Source organism: Misgurnus anguillicaudatus, chromosome 9 (genome assembly GCF_027580225.2).
Source record: "Misgurnus anguillicaudatus chromosome 9, ASM2758022v2, whole genome shotgun sequence".
NCBI lineage: Eukaryota > Metazoa > Chordata > Actinopteri > Cypriniformes > Cobitidae > Misgurnus > Misgurnus anguillicaudatus.
The window spans coordinates 1,875,703-1,899,155 of record NC_073345.2 but is presented as its reverse complement, the minus strand read 5'-3'; the positions used below and the strand labels follow the sequence as shown (position 1 = coordinate 1,899,155).

The 23,453-nt window shown below is 39.9% G+C and overlaps 1 protein-coding gene across 2 annotated transcripts in view; it reads left to right on the top strand.

Annotated features, from left to right (window-relative positions):
• LOC129423891 (organic cation/carnitine transporter 2) overlaps window positions 1–23,453 on the top strand; it is a 41,848-nt gene that overhangs the window by 5,312 nt on the left and 13,083 nt on the right. Inside the window, exons 3-6 of one of the 2 annotated variants that reach the window (XM_055180416.2) lie at window positions 10,177–10,331; window positions 10,939–11,110; window positions 13,546–13,672; window positions 15,834–15,931. In XM_055180416.2, the coding sequence (XP_055036391.2) occupies window positions 10,177–10,331; window positions 10,939–11,110; window positions 13,546–13,672; window positions 15,834–15,931 (552 nt within the window). Of the gene's footprint in view, window positions 1–10,176; window positions 10,332–10,922; window positions 11,111–13,545; window positions 13,673–15,833; window positions 15,932–23,453 lie in introns of both variants that reach the window. The other variant, XM_073871020.1, reaches the window with a different exon arrangement.

The window sequence follows — 23,453 nt, the reverse complement described above, 5'->3', positions numbered from 1 at the left end:
ATAATAATTAAAATGTTTTCATAAGAAACCTTAATGTATATGAACTTGATTTGTAAGTGTACTTTGGGGTTGGACCTTGCTTGCGTTTCTTGTGTCCGATTTCAAAGCCCCCAAACCCTTTCAGCAGTGAGGGTGGACGCAGCGATGTCCTCCTGTGTGCCCTGCGTGCCCGATTTATGCTGGCGAGCTTGGGATCCCCCCGTCTCCTGACATCATTGTAGTGCTTGGCGCAGCTGATGAGACAATTGCGGCTATTTCCTCTCACGCCTGTTTAACCGACGCTGATTTGGGCGGGTTTCTCCCATCCACATACAAAACAACTTCTCTGTCTTTGACTGCTCTTACAAGAACGTCGGTCTCCTCGGCTGTGAACCGCTCCTGGCGTGCGCCTGCAAATCCGTCATAATAATAGCAACCCGCCATGGAACTTGCGCCCTTGCGTTTAAAGGGAATGTTGGATAGCGTTCTGATTGGTTTATTTGACGTTACGCCAAAACCACACCTATGAATAATAGGGATGCACCGATCCGATATTCTGGATCGGTATCGGGGCCGATCCGGCATTTTTTGCTGGATCGGATATCGGACTAACAGGACCAATCCAATTCCGATACTGCACGTTACCCATGGTTGTCACTCACAAGCGATTAAAACGTCAAAGTATTATAAAAGCACCATAAACGTTTTTATGCACTATAATCAAAGTCATCTTACACTTAATAGCTTCATGTGAAGGAACAAACGCACATTTAAAAATATTCATGTTCACAGAAACACTGTAACTTACTTGCAAACTGAGTTAATCCACTGATGAGAAGCGGACGGATAAAAACGCGTCATTCAACACAGGCACACACACAATAACACACACAATAACTGTAACGTTAGGCTTTATTAAAGATCTGATTTCATAAAGTCTCAGTAAGCTGTTGGATGGATGCAATTCACTATGTGCTGAGGATTCACAGGTGAAGCGGACGGATGAAACGCGTAATTCAACACACGAACCCTCAATAACTGTTTTAAAGATCTGATTTTATAAAGTCTCAGTAAGCTGTTGGATGGATGCAATTCACTATGTGCTGAGCACACGATGCATCAAATCTTTTTGTGTTTTAATAGTTATGAACTTAGCTTTCCATTGCGGAGCGAGGATTCCCATGCGAGTGTGAGGACGCTTCTAGAGCATCAATGCTGCACAGTATTGCGCAGAATGCGCACTCAATATGATTTAGGCGCATCAATTCTGCACCCGAAATGTGCATAAAAGGTCCGGTTAAGTGCATAATTCCGAAAATAACCATCTGCACACTAAAGCTTTTTTACTGTGACTTTTTGCGCAATTAAGGAAAATATATTTAGCATACTTATTTGATCAAACGTGCCTATTTTATTTTCTCCTAAACACTGCCATGGTTAATAATTACTAATGTTCTTGTAACTTGTAAATAATTTTAAATTATTGGTTTTTAATTTAAAAGTATAATTATATATAATATAATTATATTATGCTAGATTTAGACATTTATATAGTGTATGTCTGTGTATGTGTGTCTGTGTGTGTGTCTGTGTGTAATTTAAATTGCTCAAGAAAAATACAGTAGTATCGGATCGGCAGGTATCGGAATCGGCCGATACTCAGAATTCGGGTATCGGAATCGGATCGGAGATGGAAAAAGTGGTATCGGTGCATCCCTAATGAATAATGAACCTACTTCAGACCAACCCCTTATTGATTTGCGCCTGGCGCAATACTTCTTTCTCCCGCCGGGAAAATAGCAACAGCGCCCAAGATCCGCCCACAAAGTCACATGCACTTTGCGCTTCGCACTTGCGTTTCAGATCGTTAAAATAGGGCCCTAAATCTCTTTTCCAAAGGAAAAGAAAAAATATTCAACATTTAGTAGCTTTAATAAAATTTATAAAATTGTTCATTAACATAGACATTCGAGTCATTTCATAGTTTGAAATGGCAGTTCTGCCCTCTCCTGAATTCTTTTATTCTACATACATTCTTACTTTATCTTCCGGCTAATATGCTATAAACACATCTATTATTCTTTGACTTCACTTGACTGCAACATATGGCACTCGTGTAAATAGTTTTTTCTTTAAAATGACAAAAGGTTAGGGTTAGGTTAGGGTTAGGTTAGGGTTAGGGTTAGGGTTAAGGTCTTTACACACCGGGACGTTTTTCGGGCGCGTTTATCGTCGACGTTTAACGTCTCGTGACTCAATAACGAGCGCCAATGTGAGTGCGCACACCCACGCGAAAAGCGCGACGCGCAAAAGCGTCATTTTCAGAAAAACGCCTCGGACGCGTTTTTTTGGTTTTACGCGGCGCGTTAAAAGTTGGCCGACCAATGAGATTGGCGCTTTTGTTCACGTGCCTGGCGCTGCTGAAGTTCCAGTAAAACACGACTTGGTGGCGCTCAAGCACAAAATGGTCTTGCGGAGCACGTGGAACAGGTAAACACACAAAGAAGATGCATCGAGGCTGTGGAGGTTTATGAAGGTGTCGGAGTTCCTCACATCATCGACTGAATTTCGAAGGTAACATATATACATTAGAACATTACAATACATAGCTGTGTGGGCCATATGATTAGATTAAACTTTGTTGTCATTACACAAGCACAAGACAACGAAATGCAGAAGTGCAAAAGCAGTATAAAAAGTGCAGGGTATCAATAATAATTGCATAGGTGCAGGATTATGTAATACGATGTAAACACTTACTATGTATGGGTGGTACTATGAACATAAGAAATGTACAAATGGATATGTACATAATAAAACAGAACAGTAGTGAAATTAATATTTAAGTAGTGCATGAATGAATTTGTATTGTAGTCAGTTAATAGTGCAATGGCTTAAGTTATTGTGAATAGTTATTCTAATATTCAGTACACAGGGGTGCAAACGATGCAATTCAAGTAGTCCAGCAGTGCAAATGAACAGGGAGTATGAAATAGACAGTCCAGTAGTGTATTGAACAGACCAGTAGTGCAAATCTACATGTTAACTGTGCAAGTAATAAAAAATTATTATTGGTGCATTACATTACGATATGTAATACACTGACATTGAACAATTCATACCATGGCATGTTCCCTGTACACCGTGATATCACATGTTTTGTTGTTTGCACCATAGCCTAGTACAGGGCTATTCAATTAGTTTGTCATGGGGGCCAGTTCATAAAAAGTATCTTAAATGAGGGGCCGGAGATATAACAGTGATGATGACTACATTTTTCTACATTTAAACATATTCATGTTGTATTTTGAAACTGCACAACAACAAAATCAGTGCATTGTACAATAGGCTTTTTCTACAAACATGTATTTCAAAACTGCATTCAACAACATTAGTGCATTTTTAGATGTCAAAGTAGGCTTTATCTACATCCAGACATGTTCATATGTTGTATTTTAAAACTGCATAACAACATAACTGCATTGTAAGATGCCCAAGTAAGCTTTATTCTACATTTAAATAGGTAAATAAGATCCATATCACACTTATTGAGAATTTAACTCATTTAGTCACTTCAGTGCACATAACAAAAAAGTTTATATGGAACAAAATTGTTTTATGCTGTTTTTTTGTCAAAAGATAATTATAACAGTAGCCCTATTTAAACTACAACAGCCATCTTAATAATTGGAAAACAGAAGGCTACCTTCTAATAAACAGAATATGTTTTTATATTTCGCAAGAGCAGTAAAATCAGGTGTATGTTTGTCAGCATGATACACATACAGTGGTGCAGGTGCTGGCTGTGAGCGATGGGCGATTAACTGTTACTCGTTTTAATTGCATTCTTGTGTGAGAACGATGACTCGCATAATATTTGAGCCTTTGTCTGCTTTGAATTTTGGAGAAACTGCAGGATCTTTTTGTCTAGTTCACAAAATCGTTTCAACGAGTTTCCTTTATCTAACGTTAATGTCATTGTGGATAAGCATAAACATATCAGACAACAATTATCGGAAAAGGTGTTTTAAGATGAAAATACAACAAATAAAGTTAAAACAACCATAGAGTCCGGTCTCTTAACTCACCACTGTCAGCTATCGCGTCTTGACACGCGGGCGCGAGCGGGGGAGGCGATCGCTTTGAACTTGTGGACCAAAGCGCGATATAATCACGTGACACAGCTGCTCGCACCAGTCACGTGACTCGCGCTCTGCAGCTCATGCTGCATGAAACAGACGCACGCGCATCAACTCGTAACTGTATGGCCCGTTGTCTAACTTACTAAATTTATTTTAGAGATGTCTTTTTTACAGACTACATAAAGGGCCGGATCAAATTACCTTGGGGGCCGGGTTTGGCCCGCGGGCCGCCAATTGAATAGCCCTGGCCTAGTATTTCATTGTGTGTAACTGGAACCTGTTGTACACAAACGTGGACAATTACACTGCTTCATGTTCAAAGAAAAATATTTGGTTATTATATTCATTGCTTCTTCCTAACCCCAAATAGCTTGGAGAAATCTAAAATGCAAGCCAAACCAAAGGTGGGGTTTTAGGAGGTTAATTTGTGTTCTGTGTTTAGGTAACAACTGCTGCATTTCTTCAGCCAGATAAAATACCATGAATCTAAATTACATTTGTAATCAAATATTGACCTCATGGATATCGTGGCATGGCCCTCAGTGTGAAAGATTGTTTCTGATGAAAACTAAATTTATCTTTACAGTGTTCACAGCAATATTTCTGCTAAAATGATGTGAGGAAAAGTGAGGAGGCCCCAGCAAGCACGTCTTCTGGATCATCCAGCACCAGCCGTGACAAGGTCCAATCTTAACAAAAGAAAACAGTCCGAGACGAACCTCTGGAGATGTACCTCTTATCATAAGATGCTAAAGGGAAAAAATTGAAAGCGAAGCACAGAAGAGAGAAAGAGGAGCACAGAAGTAGCGCTCTGCCAGTTTTGGGTCACACCTATAGATGTTTATTATATACCATTTTATTTAGTTATTTTTTTAATGTTTATACATTCAAGAAATACAGTTGAACATGTACATTTCATAGATATGTTTATTTGCACTACAGTTCACTTAGACTTCTATCATTGTGACTTATTTGCTCTACAGCTCTGCCAGTTCTTGTTCACACAAATTAATGTTTATTATATACCATTTAACTTATGTATTTTAAGTGTTTATACATTTAAGAAATACATTTGAAAATGTCTAATTTCTAAATGTTGATTTGCACTACCGTTCAGTTGCACTACAGTCATTGTGACTTTTCTGGAGTGGACCAACATTTCTGAATCCTGTTTTATTTGATTTTACTGTCATGTCTCTGATTGTTAATGCAAACTGCAGTTCATTCTCAAAAATAAATGTTTGATTTAAAAAACTAATTGTAAATAACGTGACATTCTGGCACTATGCATATATTTGTACATCAGTATTGTTGACCTTTTATTGTAATAACTACATACCTAATTATTGAATCATTATATTTATAGGCAACACTTACCAATTTGCAGGAGTATTAAAATCTTTGGGCACAACAAAAATGGTGGTTCCTTGTTCTACACACCCACCCTCTATAAAACGAGTATATTGTTTAAAATTAGAACTTAAATCTTTAGCCAAATCCAAATCACAAAATACAATACATTTGGCAGGAAATAAGAGAAAATTGTTAACAGAGAAAGTGCTTGTTAAAGATTTGTTAAAAGTACACACATCGGATCACCCATTACCTTATATTTTGTGAAAGAGTTTTAATTTTGATATAACGTGTTATATCAAAAATAGTTAATTTTATCTGGAGATGCTGATATATTAACTAATGATAAAAGAATCGAATCAAATAGATTTCATTTAAAAATGTATTCAAGTTCACGGAGATATTGTTTGTACAAAGATTATATATTCAAGAGCCATGTTTGTTTGTTTGCCCGTTAACCAAAAATCGTATATTTATGAATGGTGACTACACGCGAGTGGCTCTCTTCTTCTGTGTGACAAGTGAGTGTCAGAACAGACGCATAACGTCTCGCAGCGCCGCCCCGTGTACCGGCATATATCTGTTTTGTATTAGGCGCCATCTAGTGTCCAGGGAGTGAAATTGCACCTCACTCGGCTCAGCGCCAGTAAAAATCGTTTGGGTGTGAAAGCAGAAAAACGTGACGTTAAACGTCGACGATAAACGCGCACGAAAAACGTCCCGGTGTGTAAAGACCTTTAGGCATCCCTGGATCCCACAAATTTCTATAAATAGTTTATTGTGTCTGTGGCACGACTTTCTTTTTTCGTGTCATGTTATGTATTGTTTTCTCATTGTTTTTTCCTATTTTCTTACCCTTGTCGCTTGGGGTTAGAATCACTTTCTGTTACATTTTTACAGTGCTTTAAGTGGCCCAAAAGAGGCACCAGTACTCAAAAAAGAATTGCTGACTCGACTTTTATATTGAATGGGTTTAATATCCCTAAGGGGACCTTGTAAAAAATAATAAATCCTTTTATAAGTTTGTGGATTTGCTTGAGCTAGAAATAGTTACTGAACATAAATAAAATATATGTTTTCCATTTTGCTGGTGGTAAAAACCTGTGCGCGTCGTTCAAATTCATTGATATTTTGTTCACTTGTAGTTTAGCAATTAAACTAAATGTATATTACAATTTTTAATAATGTTTTTACTCTGCACATCGCCTGAGGAAATCCGAAGTTGCGTCAAGGGAAACCAGACTGACAACCGCGACAGCGGAGATTATCACGTACCTACAAAAGGGTATCGGAAAAAGATGACCTGCAACGATATCATTCTGGCTTGGTGGAATGTCAGCCAGCGAGTCCTCTGATTTTGGCCTTGTTCTTTTACTACTCAGAGTCTAAAACCAGAAGGGCATATTAAGTGTTCATTGTATTTTAATTTTAACCGAGCAGCTATGGTTCCGCGTTTCACATACAAACACACACCTCTCCAGACCACGTTGTTAACACTGACAGCAGCAAAAGCGACGCATGCGCTTTTAACTTGTAAAACTCAAGGGTGTATGGGTAATGTAGTCTCTGCTCTCTGTGGGACGAATTAGGAAGCGTGCATTGTTAAGGGCGCTCTGAAAAGCGGCAGTGCAGCCAAAGGATTAAATTAATGTGCAAATGAGCGTTCCGGTACACTAAAAGCACGTTGGGCGCACGGAGAGGTGTGGGTACGCTCAAGAGCTATATTTGGTAGTGCCGGTACTGAGTACCGGTGCGTACCGGCCCACTTAAAGCACTGCATTTTTAGACATCCTAACCCAAATCCAGGCAAGAATAGTTTTAAAAGCGGAAGAAAACATGTAGAAACCAATATATAAAAGTATAACCTATCCCAAACCTCAAATCTAACCCCAAGCAGCAATGGTTTAAAAATAGAAAAAAATTGAACTACATAAAATTATATGAAGTCGTGCCACAGACACAAAAAAATGTTTGTGCTCAAGGCACGAAAAAAGCTGAATTTCGTCCCATGGACACAAATAAATTAATCAATTTTTTTTGTGACTATAACACGACTTGCTATGAAACGACATCACTGAAGCTCATCTTAAGTGTGTTGACATAGGCAGAACAGAGTTTCTACATTACTTTACTATTGTTTTGCATATAATAGTTTTCTAGAACTTTATATTTAGATAAAAAAGTTGTTAAATTAAAGCTGTTAAATTTGATTCTGTGGCATATAACTAAAATATTTAGTTTTGTTTTATTGACATTCACTTTTTGTGTTACTTTCACAAAACTTGATTATTTTATTGATTTGTAGTTATTTGTCTGCTGTATGAGTTGGATTCATTATATTAAGTTAAAAAAAATTGAGTCATTAAATAATTTTCCTGAATTTTTTGGGTTTCGGTGCAGTACTATTCATACAGTTAGAAAAAGACTGAACAAATATGGCATTTGATATCACATCATTTAGTTTATTTAAAGGTGCAATACGTTTTAGGAGGATCTATTGACAGAAATGCAATATTATATACAACAATGTTTTCAGTGAACTATGTTTTCAGTGGTATATAAAGACCTTACACAATGAACTGTAATGTTTTTATTACCTTTCTATCTACATAAACCAAGGCTTAAACCAAGATGGGGCTAAGCATCTACATAATGGACCTTTAATTTACACGTAATTTGTTTAATGAACCTTTTCTTTTTGCTGATTTGTTTTAATGCCAGAGAAAGATTTCAGACATAAAAAACAACATGCTCTGTTGCTTTCAATGCTTTATTGAACTATTATGTGTTACGCTATATAATTAAAAATGACTATACAAACTCAATTGCTGTGACTGTAGGTAAGAAATCACTAATACAGGAAAAGGGTTGAGATACAGTATACAGTGGATATAAAACTTGGCAAAAACGGCAGATTTTGTGATGTAAAACAGCAATAAAACCAAAATAAATTGTTTGTTGTGACATAACAACCTTGAAGTGGAAATTAATAAAAATCATTGTACAGTGTACAATAACCTGGTTACATAGGTGTGCATACCCTTTGATAATTGGGAATGTGGCAGTTTTCTGAATAAACCAATCACCTTTAAACTCATGTCAAATTCTAATCTGTATATACCTGCCATGAATTAAAGAGACGGATTAATCCCAAGTAAAGTACAGCTGTTCCAATAGGATTTTTTCTGACACCATCTTGGTAACATCCATATGGAAAAGCCATGGGCTGCAAAGAGCTTACAAGCTAGAGGTAGGGATCATGGTTTAAAAATATAAAATTGAAAAGTATTACAAAAACATCCAGGGAACACTGTAAAGACAAAGTGGAAAAAACGTGGCACAACATTGACATTACTAAAAACAGGCCACCGCCCTACAATTGATAAAAAGACAAGAAGAAAACTGGTAAGGGAGGCTTTCAAAAGGCCTTCGGCACCATTAAAAGAATTGCAGCAATTTCTGTCAAATACTAGTTACTCTCTACATCTACCAAAATTCTTCATGTCTGTGCTATGGGGGAGGATGGCCTTTAAAAAAAACATCCAAGCCTGGCTAAATCTACTGTACCAAAACCATGTGTAAAAATGTGTTACAGTCTGATGAGACCCAATTTGAATTATTTGGCCATCATGGAAACAGATATGTTTGCGCCAAAAATACAGCATCACCAAAAAAACATCATCCCCACAGTAAAGCATGGAGGTGGCAGCATCATGTTTTGGGGGCTGGTTTTCTTTAGCTGGGCCTGGGGGGCATTAATCAGGATGGAGGGAAAGAAGAATAGCTCCAAATACCTGTCATGGCATAATGGTTAAAGAGTCTGGCTTGTAAACCAAGAATTGCTGGTTTAAGTCCCAACAGGTTGCAACTGAGCAAGGCACCTGTCCCCCATTCCTCCAGGGGTTGCAGTGATAGCTTCCATTGCCCCATGTGTGTAAGTGTGTTCAATACTGACTGGATGGGTTAAATGCAAATCTCACATTCCAAGTATATGGGTTACCATACATTGGTCATTACATCATTTACACTTCAGTCAGTTTTGTCCCAAAAACCTTAAGGCATGGGTCTCCAACGTTGTTCCTGGAGGGCACCTGTCCTACATATTTTAGGACCAACCCTTCTCCAACACACCTGCCTCTAATTCCTAGGTAGCCATGAACAACTTGATAAGCAGGTTCAGGTGTGTTGGAACTAAAATCTACAGGAGAGATGCCCTCCAGGACCCATGCCTTAAGGTGCCATGCCAAAATGCTGAGGATGAAGAGAAATGTCACCTTTCAGCATGACAACGACCTAAATAAAGCACAACCACCTTTGGCTCCACCAAAACAAGACAAAAGTTTTGGAATGGCCCAGCCAGAGTCTAGATCTGTGGTGTGACCTGAAGATGGCTGTGCACATCTGAAGACCAATTTAATTGAGAAAGTCATGATATGCACAAATGATCGACTCTTTCCCACAAAGGTTGCATGCTGCTAAAGGTTCTGCAAATAAGTATGAGTTTAGGGGTTTTCACGTTTCTCCACTTTAATTGACAAGTTGCAATTTCACAATAAAGGTAGAAAAGGTTTAAACATGATTATTTTTGGTTTCCTTTCATTTATACATCATAAAAACCTCCCATTAAAGCATGTGTAGACTTTATATCTGCTGTACATCATCAAGTTTATTTAAAAAAAATATTTTTATTCTTGGTTTTCAGGTTTGGCAGGAAAATTGTGTTCTTTGTTACCATGGGGATTCAGACAGCATTTACCCTAATTCAAGTCTTCTCTCCATCTTGGTTGATCTTCTGTTTGTTGTTTTTCATCGTTGGAATGGGACAAATTTCTAACTATGTGTCAGCATTCGTTTTAGGTAGTGTACATGCTTTTGATATAATGTCATTTAATGTGTATGTGTTATATTAGCATTTAATGTACTTACAACTGATCTTTAAATTATTGTGTTAGGTTTTAAGTAAAACAATGCTTGAGATTAAATACAATTCTTTTAGAATATATTATACAAGTACATTTAACAATTGGCATGAGTTTACATAAAAAAAACTTCTATAATACATATTACACATTTTAAAACTTCTGAATGCTGAAAGAATAGTTTACCCAAAAATAAATCATCATTTATTGACCCTTACACAATCTCAGTAGACTTCTCTTTGACTAAACAAAGATTTATAGAAATAAATCCTATTGCTTCAGGCTCATACAATGCAATTAGCAGGACCTACATTTTGAAATCTCAAAAATGCACATACAGGCATCCTAAAAGTGCGACAAATGCAAGAAAAAGTTTTTTAAACCTATTAATATTTCAAGCATAAAGCACCAGCCAAAATATGGGAGCATGTTGGTAACATTAAAACTAATTTGATGTGAAGGTGTGTAAATGGTTAGAGAACTTTTTTTTTGGGTGAACATTTCCTTAAAGTTTATTACTTTTTTACAGTTTGTTTTTCCTACAGGAATGGAGATATTGAGTGGATCAGTTCGGGACATCTTCTCCACTCTAGGTGTGTGCGTTTTCTTCTCAGTTGGGTATATGATACTCCCATTGACCGCATACTTCCTACGAGACTGGAGAATGCTACTTATTGTTCTTACAATTCCTGGTTTCTTCTACATACCCCTTTGGTGGTAGGTGTAAGCTATGCACCACTGGTAACTATTTATTAATTTACTTTTTAATGTGATTCCAGCATCTATAGGTATATTCATGGTGTGAACCGTTTAATCTGTACACAAGTTGATCTTTTCCAAGTTGGGGGAGGACAATTTGACATCTTCAAATTACCTAACCTGCATGTCTTTGGACAATAGGAGGACACCAGAGGAGTAAACCCACACTGACTGTAACATTAATCCACTGAGGCGAATTCACTGAACCCAAGTACAGCCTTCATTAAACAAAGCATAAACAAACAAACAATGAAAAAAAGAACATGCATGAGTCTTAAATGAGGCAAAAATGAAAAAGCCTCTCATTTCAGCCTTGCTGGTGACGTCCTCGGCATCCTCTGCCTCGCTGCCAGCATTCTTTGCTTTGCTGCTGGCATCCTCAGACTCATTCCTTTTCATCCTTCCCAAAAAATATTTAAGAGGTTGACCATGACGTGAGAGGGATCTGATGTGGAGGCCATCTTGGCTCTGGGCTTATGCAGTGGCCCTTTTACTGATGAGCTCTGGCATGGCGGACATGAAATGAAGAGGCTCTGGCTTGGAAGGCATTACATGAGCAGGATCTGGCTTGGCAGGCATGGCGTGAGCAGGCTCTGGCTTGCAGGGGCCATGACTGTGGGCCCTGAGGTGGTGGCAATTGTGGAACTGTGGGGCTCCTCATCCGCAGCTCCCACAGTGAAAGAGGAACCACTTAATAACAGAGCCAAATCAATGTTTTCCATTAAGGTTCCCACCTCTCGACCTCCAGGCATCAGCTGGCGCAGAACGTCATTCTGTCCCCAGCAGAAAGCTTCTTTGAGGGCTATATCTCTAAAGCCCAATAATTCACAAAGTTCACAAAATTCCTCAACATAATCTTCAATGGGGCGATTGCCCTGTCGTAAATTTAGCAAAGACACTGCTGGGTTCATTTTTAGTCTAGCTTTCTTGCTTAACCATAACTCCACTGAGAGGCGAGTTTACAACACCAAAGTGCAGCATTTATTAAACAAATCATAAACAAATAAACAATGAAACAAGAACATAGACATGGCATGGAACTTACCAAACAGTAGAACATCAAAACAACATTGCAACATTAAAGCTGCTCTTGTATGGCTCAGTGAGTAGAACATTGCATTAACAGCACAAAAAGTAATGGGTTCAAACCCAGGGAACACACATGCTAATGTATATACTTTGTAATGCACTGTAAGTCGCTTTGGATTTGGGCCTGTCTGAGTATTTCACAATCTGCTCAGTTACTGGGATTTTCACGCAAAACCATTTCTAGGGTTTACAAAGAATGGTGTGAAAAGGGAAAAACATCCAGTATGCAACAGTCCTGTGAGCGAAAATGCCTTGTTGATGCTAGATGTCAAAGAGAATGAGCCGACTGATTTAAGCTGATAGAAGAGCAACTTTGACTGAAATAACCACTCGTTACAACTGAGGTATGCAGCAAAGCATTTCTGAAGCCACAACACGCACAACCTTGAGGCGGATGGGCTACAACAGCAGAAGACCCCACCAGGTCCCACTCATCTCCACTACAAATAGGAAAAAGAGGCTACAGTTTACACAAGCTCATCAAAGTTAGACTGTTGAAGACTTGAAAAATGTTGCCTGGTCTGATGAGTCTTGATTTCTGTTGACACATTCAGATGGTAGAGTCAGAATTTGGCGTAAACAGAATGAGAACATGGATCCATCATGCCTTGTTACCACTGTGCAGGCTGGTGGTGTAGTGGTGTGGGGATGTTTTCTTGGCACACTTTAGGCCTGTTAGTGCCAATTGGGCATCGTTTAAATGCCACGGCCTACCTGAGCATTGTTTCTGACCATGTCCATCCCTTTATGACCACCATGTACACATCCTCTGATGGCTACTTCCAGCAGGATAATGCACTATGTCACAAAGCTTGAATCATTTTAAATTGGTTCCTTGAATATGAAAATGAGTTCACTGTACTAAAATGGCCCCAACAGTCACCAGATCTCAACCCAATAGAGCATCTTTGGGATGTAGGGGAACGGGAGCTTCGTGTCCTGGATGTGCATCCCACAAATCTCCATCAACTACAAGATGCTATCCTATCAATATGGGTCAACATTTTTAAAGAATGCTTTCAGCACCTTGTTGAATCAATGCCACGTTAAATTAAGGCAGTTCTGAAGGCGAAAGGGGGTCAAACACAGTATTAGTATGGTGTTCCTAATAATCCTTTAGGTGAGTGTATAAAAGGTACATGTTGTTTGCAGTTGAAGGCAACTTGATTTAATTATTTGCAGTGCTTCCTCGTCGTGTTCACTGTATTTACTGCTAATCTTCTTTTCATCTTAACAATAGTAACAATGACTTCTCTAATTAATCAGGTGATAGTTATCAACAATATTAATTTGAATCTTTACAGGTTTATTCCAGAGTCTCCGCGGTGGTTGCTGTCTCAAGGGAGGGTTAAAGAGGCTGAGGCCATTCTGAGAAAGGCTGCTAAGATGAATGGAGTTCAGGCTCCTGATGTCATTTTCCCCCGGCTCCAGGTGAGATCCATATGAGACCAGGCTGTGCTTTATAAATGACATACTGAAATGTGCAGCTATTAGTGCAATACAATGACATGTGAGGTTGCAAAGATAAAGCTTTGGTTAATTGGATCGCAAATGGAAAAAGAGAAACATTCCTGTTTACACAGGGCCTCATTTATAAAGCATGTGTATGCACAAAACGGGGCCAGTTCCCACGCAAAGGTTGTGATTTATAAAAAGCAAACTTGACAGGAGAATGTGCACACCTGTAAGCAAACTTTGAGCCGTGCGTACGCACATTCTGGAGAAGTGGAATTGGTGACACAGATGTTGAGATTGTGAATTTAAATGAGATGAAAGTAATGAAGAAAGTAAATGTCAGATGAAGGAATATAAGTATTGATGCCATACACACAAATTTAATTTCACTCCATATCATTCACAGTGGCATATTTAGCAAATTTGGGGCCCAAGGCGAAGGTATGTATGGGGCCCCCATCTGATCTTTAAAAGAGAACACATTTTTTTACTCAAAAATGAAGATGAAAGCAGAGAACACACAAAATGTAGTACTACACAAACTAATAGTCACAATGGAACCCAGTAGAGAATAAGTCAATGGGGCAAAAACAGCCACGGACAGTAAATGAGGGAGAAAAAATTTAAATCTGATGCTGAACAAGAACTAAAAATGAATCAAAGCCAATGTTTTTACTAATCTTATCAGTTTTGAGTGAGTTTGCAATTAAAGAGTAAAAATCTTGGATTTTTTTCTTAAACATTTAGCGGTTTTAATCAGGACTGAGGTTGATTAACAGATTTGTGCAAACAAGTTTGAAACTAAACATTTATCTGATTTTTTACAGCAGTTTAATTTAGTGGATGTTTTCATTACAAACATAACAAAAGGGATGTGAATTTGCCCACAGTGTATTGTTGAGTTTTTGAAATGTTTTTAAAGCATTTTCCCAAAATATGTGTAAAAATAAGATTTGTCAAAATAAATCATTCAATTAGCTGAAACACAGAGAAAGTTGTGGCCAAATCAACAGCACCCCATAGTGGAATACATAACCAACATAACATAAGGGTTAAATTAGTTTTTTTCTGTTGTAATGTTTTTTCTGTTGTAATTACTTCACCACAAAATAATTTTTATCAATGTAGGGCTAGGGCTATTATTAGCAGAACTCGGCGGTTGACTCACCAAAGCCCCATCAACGCTCTTTTCTTTTGAGCCGCTAGGGTTAGATCGTTTCATTTTCACGTTTATATTTGTCTTGATTCGTCTCTGTTTGTGTACTTTCCCAGTCCTCCTGGCACTCTGTGTTTATCTTTCACGTCGCGCAGTGCGCACCGTTACAGACTAGTCCATTTCATTGTGAAAGAAGGGGATGTATGCATGTAGTGACAGATAAACATGACCTGGACATTTTAACTACTTCAAAGTTTCAACATATTTCTTAAGAATATTAATACAATTTACCATGCTTTTGCAGTGTTCATGGTGATAAGGGTTTTATTTATTTATTGAGGTTGGTTGGGGGCCCCCCTTTTATGACCGCTGGGGGCCCCAAGCAGCCGCCTACCTATGCCTCTATGTTAAGACCGCTTATGTTAGGACCAAGTTAGATCCACGTTATGAAGATTAAATCCAGCAGTGTTATTTGCACTTGTACAGAGTGATAACTGTTTCACTTTTTGTAAAATCCTAAATCAAAAATAAGTTCTAATATTTAATCAGTGCTGTCTCACCGTCACATTGTCCACTACGGGAGTGCAGGAGGAGAAGATGGCCCGATTGCATCGAATACCCTATCATTAAATAACTACAGAACTACTGGCATGAGCCGCAGAGCCAAATCAGAGCAAAGCTCAATATTATTATTCATGACCCTTCCAAATAGTGCAAAAATAGACCATTTCATTAAAAGGACAAATCCTAGGGTTGTAAATGGAGATGTAAAAACGTTTCTGGATCATTTTTGCTCCTAAAAAAGTAACATACCCATATGTTAGAGAGGTGTTTTTGTTCCTATCACTTTCCATATTGGCATGCTTAATGTTTTCTTAGCTGTGGACATCCCATTGTCTTTTGCCTACCCTTGTGGATGGTGTTTTTTAAATTTCCATCGCTGTGTACTAAAAGATGTTTATTGTTTTACATGAACTCCAGTCAATGGAAAATACTGGAAAAATGCAGACCTTCAATCTCTTTGTCCTGGTGAAGTCCACCAATATCCGCTGCATTACTTTCCTGTTGTCCCTGGTCTGGTAAGAATTCTTTTGATGTGCTCTTATTAAAAACATACATTAATGCATTATTTACTTCCCCTTCTTTGTACCATTACTTAAAGGGATAGTTCACCCAAAAGTAAAAATTCTGTAATTATTTTCTGACTCTCATGTTGTCACAAACCTGTATAAATGTATTTGTTCTGATAAACACGAGGAAAGAAATTTTGAGGAATGTTTGTAATCAAAACATTCATTAGCCCCATTCACTTCCATAGTATTCTTTTTTCCTACTATTAAAGTGAATATTTCTTTAAATATCTTCATTCGTGTTCATCAGAACAGAGACATTCAGGACTTTCTAACATAATGTGTTTAGAAATTAGTTCTATAAAATTACTTTACACAGACTTTAACATCTATGCATATGAATGACAAGTTCATAGGTAAAATCATAACAATTCTTGAATAGCAGTTGTAAGATCTCCCAGGAAATAAGTTGGCTCTCTGGCTGTTTATGTACTCTGAAGTCATGACTTTAAATACACTTACCAAGTTTCATGTCAACACACAAAAGTTTCATTGGTGAAAATACAGCTTTATGTCCATTTCTGGGTGATCACAGTTTCATTTGTTGATGGAGATACACAAACAACTTAATCAATCAACACAAATTCCACATCTTTGTGTCTTGAGTGTCTCTAGATGCAAGTTCATGCAAATCATACAAAAACAGTTGAAAGAGTTCTAAAGCAGTTTTTAAATATAATTAACAGGAAATTATGTTAATCAAATACTGCATTTTACAACAAAATTCTAAATGGATGACGCCCAAAATGGACGACAGAGAAACACTGGGTATTGAATCCAATGATATCAAAATAGAATGTTTGGAATGGCAAACAAGAACTCTAAAATTAAAGATATGAACATAGGACAGATACAGTACACAGCCATTAGTACTATTAACTTGTACGCCACTTAGTACATCACTTCCCTTCTGGGGACTATTTAGCTCGCGGGAAATCACCCCAGTACTCGTTCTGGTAAATTAGTCCCAGAACTGTTATAGTCTTCATAAAACTTTAAGTAGCATTAAGTCACATACACACAAGAGTTATATCGCTGAGCTTCTTTGACTAGCATGCATTGAATACTCACCAATGGCGCTTTTCCATTGCATAGTACCCCACGGTTTGGTTTGGTTTAGTTTGGGTCGGGTCAGCTTACTTTTGTAAGCTTTTCCACTGGGCGCAGTACATAACCCATACATTTATTCGTACCACCTCGGTTGGGGTTCCAAGCGACCCGAGCTGATACCGAACGTGATGCGAAAACACTGTAGATCACTGATTGGTCTGAGAGAATCGTCACGTCATCGCTATAATGTAAAAGATTAGCTTTACCTCAATGCTAGTTTGCGCCGTCTCGAGCAAACATGTTGTCATCTGCTCTGCTATAAGTTCCCAAACTCCCATTTAGCGATGAAAAACGTCTACAGGTTGAGAATCAGTGACACCATAAAAGTTTTTTCCAGACATGCAGTTTGTGGCGGAACATTTTGCGACGAGCACGTCAGCATTATATATGCTTAAATGCAACCTAAATGAGGCTCCGCGGAGCGCCGTCGGCTGACGCCGCGGGTGTTTGTACAGAAACTGTCATGTGAGACAGAGGTAGTGATAAACGCGATGTGCAGTATCTGGTTGTGGTGGTCAATTTTAATTTTGTGGCGGACTGAGAAATAAATAACTGTATGGGAAAATACAACGACGCTCTCACTTGTATGATGTCACAGCAGGCAGCGCAAATATAACGACACGCCTATAATCCCTCCCACTGCGAAGTGATACTAAACTCGATGGAAAAGCTAAACACGCCAAAGTGAGGTGAGCTGACCCGACCCAAACTAAACTAAACCGTGGGGTACTATGCAATGGAAAAGCGCCACAAGTTGACAACATGCAATACAGCCTGGGTCATACCAACTACACAAACTGCATGGGGGTGTACTGGACAGAACAGAACCATTCACTGACAACTCTAGCTGGTTTCCATGTGTTTTTCATCTCATACCCCCTTAAGGGATGGAAGTGGAGCTGCTGTTCTATTATACCAGGTATAGAAGGTAGCAGAACATTTTGCTGGCCAATACAGTGGAACTTAAGGATCTGGGCTGGATAGTATATGAGACCAGTGACAGGAGTGTTATGGAGAGTTAATAGAGCTAGGTAAGGGTCAGTTCCAGACTGAGCAGCATAGTTTTCACAGTCTTTATGGCCGTCTCTGCTGTCATGAGCAAATCGAGCCATTTCAGCACTGGCAAAGGGTACATGATCTGTGATCAGGGTCTCAGGCACACCGTGTATTGCAAACATGCCTTAAATTGTGCTATTAGTGAGCCTGATGTTTTGTCTGACAGCTGTAGGACGTCTGGGTATTTAAAGATATAGTCCACAATCAGAAGAAATGAATGTCCTTGAAAGTCCAAAATGTCAGCAACTATTTTCTGCCAGAGTCCCTTTGGAACTGGATGTGAGATAAGTGGCTCCTTTTGATTTTCAGGAGGACTCTCTTGACAACAACTACTGGCTTCCACTATGTTACATACGGCTTCAGTGAGTCCTGGCCAGTAGAAGCATGATCTGGCATGTGATAGAGACCACTGTATACCCTGGTGTGCCACATGAATTTGTTTTAGCAATTCTGGTCATTGTTCACGAGCGATGATAATGCGATCATCTTTCATGAGTAGCTCATCATCTAAGCTAATAGTGTGTCTGTCTGGCCAGTAAGCTTAAGCAGCCAGTGGGATATTTTTCTTTCTGTCTGGCCATCTTTGCTCATTTAGCTGCCATATGTTACCTCTGAGCGATACTCCATTCACTGCGTAGATGACTTTCTCTTCACTTAGGTCTAGACTCTCTGTTGCATCAGACTGAATGTACACTCTGGACAGTGTGTCTGCGATAAGCATCTGATTGCCATGAGTGTAAACTATGGGAATGTCATGCCTTTGTGCTGGAGCAGCATTCTTTGAAGGCGTGATGGTTTGGCACCTATGGGTTTGGAGAATATCGCTTCAAGTGGTTTGTGATCTGACTGAACTCTAACCGTGCATTCACACCGCCACCGGCGAGAGCGTCAATAAAAGCTCTGGCTGCCCTACTATCAACACTATAGAAAAGGTGTAGTGGATGCTCTGACGCTAGAATGCATTTTCTGGAATCCTCTCAAGCGGAGGTTTCCGCCTTCCGATTGGTTGTCGCCGAACGTTTCCGCCTTCCGATTGGTTGCCGCTGAACCGCGTCATAGTTAATTACCATTAAAAGTTGAGCTGATTTCAACTCTCATCGATGCTCACGCCGTACATGACGCACCGTGCCGCTGCTCGGCGGGGCTCGCCACCGGCTCTCATTGAAATTGAATGACTTCTGGCTACTTTGACGCTCTCGCCGGTGGCTTTGTGAAGGCACAGTAATGGGCACACCATAAACATGCTGGTGAACTTTCTCAGCTCTTTTTCTATCTGGGCATAGTTCTTTTCAGTGGCCGATAGCGCTCTGGAAGCATATGCAATTGATTGCTGTTTCTGCATTAAAGCAGCCCCCAAGCCATATTTTGAGGCATCTGCCAACACTTCCATATGCTCCTTTGGGTCAAAATGCCCTAGAACAGGTGCAGTTGCTATGGCTGTTTTGTGTTTTTCAAGTGCTGATTGATGTTCAGGATGCCATTGCCAGTCTATATCTTTCCTTAGCTTTGGTGGAGGATCATGTCATCAGCAGTGTTGGGTAAGTTACTTAAAAAAAGTAATCCACTACAAATGACTAATTACTACTTTAAAATTGTAATTTGATTACATTACTGATTACTACATGCAAAAAGTAATCTAATTACTAATTACTTTACTTTTAAGTTACTTTGACAACATCAAATGTAAAAAAGCTACAAAGTGAAACTGTCAGAAACAAGGACGGATGAACCCAAACGCAGGCGATGAGGGGGGTGAACTGAAAACACTTTATTATAACACAGACAAAACAAGAGCCCACGTGGGGGCAGAACAAACACGGAATACTGACAGATGACTTAAACTAGACTTGACTATGATTCTAACACTAGACAGAATCACACAGTAACAGTACAAAATGGACAAGCACAGGACTAAGAACACAATCAATGACATTAAATATGAAAAACTAAACAGGATAAAGAGAAAACAAGTGAGGGTAATGAACTAATGATTAAACTATTAACAGGGAGAAGAAGGGGGCGGAGACAAGAGACGAGACACCGAAGGTCATATTTGAATGCTTAAAGCTATTTTGGTGTGATTTGCACTCTCCTAAAATTGCTGGTCATAATGATGCAGAAATATTTGTAGCTTTTATAATAAGTTACACATGTTTAACATTTCTCATTAAACATTCTACATTTATTAACATCTATCTATCTATCTATCTATGCACATTCATTCGCGGGGAGACAGAAACTAACACGTCAACGCATTCGCGGGGGCGTTTTGGTCAAGTTAAAGAATGTTAATATTCATGTTAGTTCGTTAAATATAACAATCAAAAGTTGTTTTGGTAATTGTTTAAATAAACATATGATTAATTAATGCAAGTGCACGCATTGAGCTCATGATTAAATAACATAGTTAAACAAAGAAAACCTTATTGTACATTAGTAATTTAAAAACACACCTGTACAATCGCTTCTGGCAGACAAGATGTCATCGCGCAAATCCCACTTTTTTGGACATGTATTGTCTGTATTCCACTTGAATGATCAACCACCGCTCACACAGCATCCATTTGCTTGCGTCTCCGACGAGTGATTATGGACATGCTCGTTAACTGACGCTGCGCGCATGCTTGTTAACAGACGTTGCTGAGCAACGGCAAAACGTCATTTTAAAATACATTTTAATTAATTTTTCAACACTTAATTTGTAACGCTAGTAACGTAATTTTGTTGTCATTGGTAACTGTAATCAAATTACATACATTTAAAATGTAAAGCGTTACGTTACTGCGTTATCAGGAAAAGTAATTAGAGTACAGTAATGCGTTACATAGTAACGCGTTATACCCAACTCTGGTCATCAGCCACCATTAAAACACCTTTAATGTCTCCAAAGCTCTCTGAGTTCAATCTTTGAAATACCTTGCTTGTTGTCTTGCCCCATGGCAAGTTGAAAGCACAGAGATCTGCTGGCTCCTCTGTATGTCCTCCAGGGTGGGAATATTGTAGTGCTAGCGTAGTATAGCCCTGCTTAGGTTTCTGGGGTCGAGACAGACTCTCAGTGCGCCATTTTTCTTTGCGCAGAGACTGCTAACCAATGCAGTAGGTTTAGAGACTTTGCTTATGACACCCCTTTTCTCCAATTCATTAATTGTCTCTCTGAGTTGGTCATGGACTGCATATGGTAGCTTTCTGTAGCTGTGTATTACCGGAGGAATGGAAGGGCCAGTGTGAATATATGGTGCAAACTTGGATACTGGCCCAAACCTTGAAACACTGATGCATAGAGGCTGAGGAGCTCAGTTTTTGTGGCGGGTGATGATGGTGTAAGGGTGTCTATTTTTCTTATGAGGTCTAACTGCACACATGCCTGTCTCCCTAGTAGGGCTATATCTGATGCTGTAGTCACAAAGAACAATCATGTAAGTCGTTTTATTTTTAGCCTGCACATGGAGTTTAACAACACATTCTGGTTTGATGCGGGTGCCTACATACAACACAAGCACTGTGTTAGTCTTTTGGATGTTCACAGGAACCTGAAGCTGATCAATGATTTTCTTTGGAATGACATTTGCTTCTGCGCCCATGTCGAGCTTAAAATGGACAATTGTGCCTGCCATACGCAGATTTGTGTGCCAGCCTGTCTCTGACATGTTTGAATGAACTACAGTACATACAAACATTTTTTATACACTTATAATAGGCAGGGCACTGCCTTGGCATGTGAATGCGTCTGTTATGATTTGTAGGACGAACCCAAACGCAGACAGCAGGTACAAACAAAAAACTTTTATTTTATAATGAAAACAGAAAACAAAAAAACCCACGAGGGGGCAAAACAACATAAGCAGGATAATATAATGAACACTAAACTGTACAAGACACAAGACTACACTATAACACTAAACAGGATCACACTAAACAATAAACTTGACTAGACACTAAATATACTATAAACTAGACTTGACTAGACTCAACTTGACAGGGTACTCACGGGCATGGAAACAATGCACAAGCCCAGGACGACAAACACAAGGATCTTAAATAGAGGACAACTAATGAGGGCAACAGGTGACAGGAATTAAACAACGAAGATGAGGATAACAAGGGAGCGGGGCAAAAGAGACAAGACACAGGGAACACGTGGTCTAGTAAACCAATACTGAGACCACGTGAACCCACACAAAACATGGGTCTGTCATGATTCTGCCACAAGACTAGATTAAACAAAGGACAAGATGGCAGAACCATGACAGAACCCCCCCCTTAAGGAGCGGCTACCAGACGCTCCCCAGGGGAACACTAGACACGGGACAAGACAGACTGACAGACAGACAAAAACCAAGAGAACATGACAAATAAACACAGGGGCAGACAAGAAATACAATACAAAGGGGTTGGGGTGACACAATAAAAACAACAAACAAGGGAGGGGGGGCGGAGGGAAAACAGAGTTCACAAAGGGAGGTGGTCCAGGCTGGGTGGGACTAGGTGGGGAAGGAGTCTTGGGTTCAGGGGTAGTAGAGGGCTTGTGACGAGTAGTCCGGGGGCGAGCCAGGACTCACAGGGTAGGGGAGAGAGTTCAGGGAGGACATGGAGACAGTTGCAGGGGACCAGGCAGACGAACTGAACGACAGTGCAGGGGAGGAAGCAACAGAAGGAGCCGGTGAGACAGGGGGCGCTGCGGCCGGCAGCGGAGACGAGGCAGGGACCATGACAGGGGGCGCTGCGTCCGGCAGCGGAGACGAGACAGGGACCGTGACAGGGGGCGCTGCGTCCGGCAGCGGAGACGAGACAGAGACCGTGACAGGGGACGCTGTGGTTGGCTGCGCAGATGGCAGGGGCTGCAGAGGTGGCTGCGCAGATGGCAGGGGCTGCAGCGGTGGCTGCGCAGATGGCAGGGGCTGCAGCGGTGGCTGCGCAGACGGCAGGGGCTGCAGGGTGGCTGCGCAGACGTAGCTGAGGGTCCACAACCCCTCTCCTCCTCTTCTTGTGTGGGCGTGGTGCGGTGAACAGGGCAGGTGGGATGAGCGCCGTGGTGGGAGTGGCAAGATCTGTGGAGGACCCCTCGGACGCCGACTCCCACAAGATCCTCCGCTAGCGATTCCCTCGAAGGTCGGCAGGCTGGACAGAGCTTACGGGGACCGGAGTGGTGAGCGCTGGGTCCTCCCGCAAGAAGTAAATTTCGCCTCTGACGTCGTCAAATGCTTGCTTTTTTCACGTGTCTACTTCGCTCTAGATGCACAAATGCATTCAAAATGTTTAAGTGGCAAACTAGATGCAGTAGATGTGATTTTGACGCCTCAAACAT